Here is a 5,462-nt window from a genome sequence, read left to right as displayed (position 1 = left end):
AACTTTAAAAAACAAATATAAATAATTAAAACTTTATAGATGTATCGTCACATAATTTATTGTTAATGTATAACTTACCTATATGTACATTATCTTTATACATACTAATATGATTAATTATAATTTTTATCAAATTATAAAATAAATATTTAAACATTAAAATATACTTAAAATTATATTGTCACACTGTACATATATTTGATGTGCATCAGAGTACGTGTCATATGCTTTAAATTGTAGAGTTGAAACGTAATAAATGTAGATGGGGCACTATGCCATATGAAATCAGACAAAATCTCTTGATATCCCATAGAAAAGGTTATCATTGAAGTTACAAAAAAAATGAATGTAGTGGATGGAGTTGGCATCATCATTATTATGGTTGTTGTTGTATGAGACATATTTTATCTTCATCTACCAAAAAGGAATAATGAATTTAAAACATGGATGAATTGGTTTTATAATATAATGGGATTTACCTTTTAAATTTTAAAAATAAAGTTGCTTTTATATTTTCATAAAATGATTTTTTCCAAATTTAAAGTTTAAATTAAATATTTTTACTATTAATATTAAAGAGTATTGATTAAAATATAATATTAAATTATATATTATAATTTTAGGTTGAAATAAAATATTGTAATAGTTTTCATTTTCATGAAAGTTGCATTATCATTTCAACTTTGACTTAATTATTTTTTATAATGCAATAATTAAATTTTAGACTCAAAATTATAATATAAAATAATCATATTTGGGTTAATAAAGCAAAATTTAAAGACAAAAAATTAAAACGCAATAATCAACTTTTTTAAATAATATTTTACTTATTCATATAAAAATACAGTTATAACTTTATTTAATATCAAAAACAAAGAGTGGGAAATATATAATATATAGATTTTTATTACACATGAAAATTTTGAGACTCTTAAAAATTATTTTGAATAAATGAATTTATTCCTATATGACTATAATTAAATTATAATTAATTAAAATGTAACAAAAAAATTAAAAAATTATAATATTTAAAATTTCAAAATACTTAAATCTGTTGGACATGCATTTTGTTTATGGGAATGCTCCCCACTTTTTTTGCTGCCCAACTTTCACATCTTACATGTGTAATTGTAAGATATGTTTTGGTGGTTTTTTTTTTTTTTTATGGGAAACCACCATCATAAATTTCACCTAACGTTAGGGCAGGAAGTACACATTCCAAAGTGTTGATATTGGACTATTTGGATCATATTAAGGTTCTAATATGTTATTAATAAGGTTCTAAATTTCACCTAACCATTTCTCACTTTAAATAAGGTTATAATATGTTATTAACATTTTAAATTTAATTTATAATTTAAAAATTATAATCCAATCACTATCATCATCCTAAGTAATTTTTATTAAAATTTATCAATTGTTATATAATAAGAGCATGGTCAACTTATGGGCCAAATCCATGGCTTCTTTTGGAAATGTTATTCTTTGAGATGGAAGCCAGTTTTTCAAGATTTGTAGAACAACTGAAATTTCATGAATTCCAAGGTCTACAACTTTTTGAAACGTAGCAGTTTTGAATGTAGGGAATTCGACACGTACATTGAGAGTTTGGTAGTATTAGGGTTGATTCTCAATACTCTTAATATCAAACTTGAATTCCATATTCGGTTTAATTAAATTTATTTATCAGTTTGGTTAAAATATGCTTATAGTTGTTATATTTATATTTCTAGGATTTAGTTTTTCTTTTTTCTTTTAATTTCAAAATTTTTAATATTATTATTTTTTAGTTAATTTTATTGCTGTGACATTTAAAAAAAATTTACTCAAGTGATAGTCATGTAATTAAAAAATATTATAATTAATTTGACTTTAAAAAAAGCTTAAATTTTCAAAATCTAAAAAGTAGCTAGAAGGATTAAATTTCTAGACTTACAGGTACATGGACTAAATTCCTAATTTTTGAGAAGCACATGGGCTATACACATATTTTAACCTACCAATTTTTGAGAAGCACAGGGTTAATCATATATATTACGAGTAACATCGTAATTTAATAATACAAAATATGAAAAGCTTAATAACTCGAGAACCATTTCAATCAAGTATTACTAAGTTCAAATCAAAATAAAAGGTAACAACAAATCATTGAAAACCTAAAAAATTGAAGAATATTGGTAAAATTAGTTTTGAGTTCTTTAATAATTTTAAAAATTATTATGCAAAGGCATAATGATTTTTTTGCCTTCCAATTTTATAAAAAAAAAAAGTCATTTTAGTCATTTATTTAATTTTTCACTTCTTTTAATTTTTGAACTTGTATTGTTTATTAAATTATTCCAAAATAGATGGAAAAGTTAATATTTGTCACATTTATTGACGCGGCATACACGCGGATGACACGTCAACATATAATTAATTTTTTAAAATTTAATTTTTTTATATTTTTACACTTTTTTAAATAATTTAATTATTTTTTTAATTTTAAAATTAATTAAATGTTTACATGTCATTCATGCATATGTCAACAAAATAAAAATATTAACTTTTCTATCTATTTTAAGATAATTTAAAAAAGGTAAATTTGAGAAGCTAAAATTATTATTTATGTAGTTGGATGATGAAATACATCATTCTGCCTTATCCAATTTATGTACCTCTAGCGTTGAAAATTTCCTTTTAATCGTAAATAAGTCAAGTGTTCCATTTTCCCATTGTATAGGAAATCTATTGTTGATCTATGAATCATGGAGGCTCCTCTAGTGTGGTATGAGAACCTTTGGCAAAATTTTTATGGTAAAAACAATATTAAATTAAAAAAATTAAGCTAATTTAGAATATGAATCGAAATGAAGTTTCAATATTTAGGTTAGAATTCAATTAAGTTTGTTTTCTAAATTTATAATATATTATTTTTATATATTATATAATTTATCACACATAAAAATTAAATATATAGTAATATATAATATTATATTGTACATTTATTATTATTTTTAAATTGCTTATCTATAGTTTTAATAAATAAAAATATATAAAATTATTAGATATTAAATTAAAAATAATATAAATATTCTTAAAATTTTAAAATGTATGAGTATGCCTAAAATAAAATTTGGTTAATCATTTATAAGAGTAAATTTAGATAAAATTTAAAGTTTATATTCTAAATCGAGTTAAACTTAAGCAAACATACAATATATGTATACTATGTTTAAAAGTAACTCAAACCCAACTCATAAACACTTTTGAGCCATATATATCGAATTAATTCAAAATTTCACATACATAATTAGTATAATTGATAAATTCAAAATTCAATAATTGAATTGTTAAATATCAATTATAGAAAAATTTTAAAAGAGGGTAAAACCATATGTAAATGAATCCTCCTTTAAATAAAGCTGAAGAAATTAAAAAGGTAAAGTTGGTTTGGGAATGGTATATTTTTCTTAAAATTTTAAAACTAGATTAAAGAAACCGAATTGGTAGGTTCGAAGATGAAGGGCGACATTGGCCGAATAACCTGAAATATATTTTATAAATCTTGTGCTTTGAGACGTTGGGACAAATAATTTGCTTTTATATGGAAAATTGTAAACAAGTAGTTGGATATGTACTCATGGTTGGCAACATCGAAGAGCATGGAACCACCAATAATGGGAACGTGCATGGATAAAAAGAAAAATTGTAAACAACCTCCAACAATTCTTACCATTATGACAAGACACACAATTGAACTGAAACTTGAAAGTGAAGTTATTGTCAACAACTTCTTCATACGCTGAACGATGTATAGTGTACACTACAGTGATTGTATATCATATCATATTTTGATTACATACTTGTCATTTACACCCACTGGCCACTCCCTCAGTAAGCCTCTTGCTCCGCCTGCCATCCACATCAACATCAATCAAACCCATAAGAATCTTTTTAACAGTTGGATCATCCAAAATTGAGGGACTAAAACAATAATTTCACCATTCTTAACTTACTTTCTTGGGGACGATGAAGTGCACAAATTTCTTCTTTCCTTTACCATTTGGAGAATTAGTATTCCCACTTTGATGATGATGCCTCTTATTATTATTATTCTCTCTCAAAAACCCTTGTTTCTTGATTTGGTCCCTCACAAACCTTTCATATATGAAAGCTGCCCCCCTAAACTGTGGTAATACCATCCATGCCATAAACACTAGCTTCACTGTGTACCAAATTGGTATCCTATAATTCATTCCATTCACAAACTCAATTTGTAAACCCAAATATATATATAAATTTGAAATAGGTTAAATTATGTTATTTGTCCCTATACTACCATTAAAATCGTAATTTCTTTTATCAAAATTTAATCAATTAGGTTTATCGATTAAGCTGCCCTCTCTATATTATGTGGCATCCGATCGACATGTTATTTTAAGAACGATGATGATTGGAATAGGTACTAAGTCTAAAAATTTGTAAAAGTAGAGGGACTAATAACAAAATTAAACCAAGTCTGAAATATGGTAAAAAATATTTCCTTTTTGTAGCTTACCACTCTAAGACTGATTGAAGCACCATCTCTGTTAAAGTTAGCAAAGAATATAGGATCCAATAAGCAAGCCACTGTTCATCATCTTCTTTCCCTGGTGTTTCTATAGCTATCACCGAGGCATATCTGAAAATAATTTAAAAAATCCGAAAGTTTTCCCCAGAAAACAATTGAGAAAACCCATATAAATTGATTAGTATAGTTGAAATTTACTTACAGGGGATACAGCAACATCACCACAGGCCTGCGGGTATTACAAATTCAAAGGAAAAATCAAATAGAAAGTTTAATTATTGAAACATGAAAACAAGAAGGATGTAAGGAGAAAACATACCCAGCTAAAGCATGAAGATTGGAGAGCAAAGTCCAGAAACGACTCATGGTGTTGTTTTATTGTGGATTTAGGGGAAAGTTTTAATAGGACAAAGAAAAAAGAAGAAGAGAGAAATTGGAGATTGGGATAGAGATGAATAAAGAGACAAAAAGTAGTTTATGGTTAGTTGATGATATCAAAGACAAAGCGAAGGAAAAATAGAATGAAGATGAAGTCACCCTAATATATATATACAGGGGCAGGGGAGTCTTTGGCCCCTTGATTTTGTTAAATTTTCTTTTTGATCCTTTAAATTTGTAAAATTACTTGTTAATAAAATAGTAAAGTTACACTTTCATCCCCTAAAAATGTTATAATTCAATTTTAATCCTTAATAAAGGAATTTAACTTATACCCCACTTGTGTGACTTATACAAAATTTTTCTTCTTCCAAAAGATATGTGTTTTCTGGTAATGTTGATGCAAGACCGAGTTGACGGTAAAGATGGTCGGTTCACCTAATTTATGACAGCGTGGGGGGTTGATGAGAAGGATGGTCGAAGTTGTAGATAAAGGGAATAGAGGTTTTGATGGGAAGGAAGGAAGGTAATG

General features: G+C 26.0%; 1 protein-coding gene across 1 annotated transcript; it reads right to left on the bottom strand.

The window, feature by feature from the left end:
* Positions 1 to 3,688: 3,688 nt before the first annotated feature.
* Positions 3,689 to 5,084, bottom strand: LOC108481342 (HVA22-like protein e). The gene is made up of 5 exons (XM_017784488.2): positions 4,872 to 5,084; positions 4,755 to 4,781; positions 4,541 to 4,663; positions 3,999 to 4,227; positions 3,689 to 3,894 (listed from the first exon to the last, which is right to left on the bottom strand). Exons 1-5 carry the CDS (start codon positions 4,916 to 4,918, stop codon positions 3,874 to 3,876), a joined length of 447 nt encoding a protein of 148 aa, XP_017639977.1. The 5' UTR covers positions 4,919 to 5,084; the 3' UTR covers positions 3,689 to 3,873.
* Positions 5,085 to 5,462: the final 378 nt, after the last annotated feature.

This window comes from Gossypium arboreum, chromosome 7 (genome assembly GCF_025698485.1).
Source record: "Gossypium arboreum isolate Shixiya-1 chromosome 7, ASM2569848v2, whole genome shotgun sequence".
NCBI lineage: Eukaryota > Viridiplantae > Streptophyta > Magnoliopsida > Malvales > Malvaceae > Gossypium > Gossypium arboreum.
This window is presented reverse-complemented; position numbering and strand designations above follow the sequence as displayed.

Excerpts from the sequence above, each read along its gene's own strand:
- LOC108481342 (XM_017784488.2), bottom strand. The coding sequence starts at position 4,918 with ATGAGTCGTTTCTGGACTTTGCTCTCCAATCTTCATGCTTTAGCTGG. Across the intron at positions 4,664-4,754 it reads GTGATGTTGCTGTATCCCCT|ATATGCCTCGGTGATAGCTA; the intron begins GTAAGTAAATTT and ends AATTATTTTCAG. Across the intron at positions 4,228-4,540 it reads CTTCAATCAGTCTTAGAGTG|GATACCAATTTGGTACACAG; the intron begins GTAAGCTACAAA and ends AATGAATTATAG.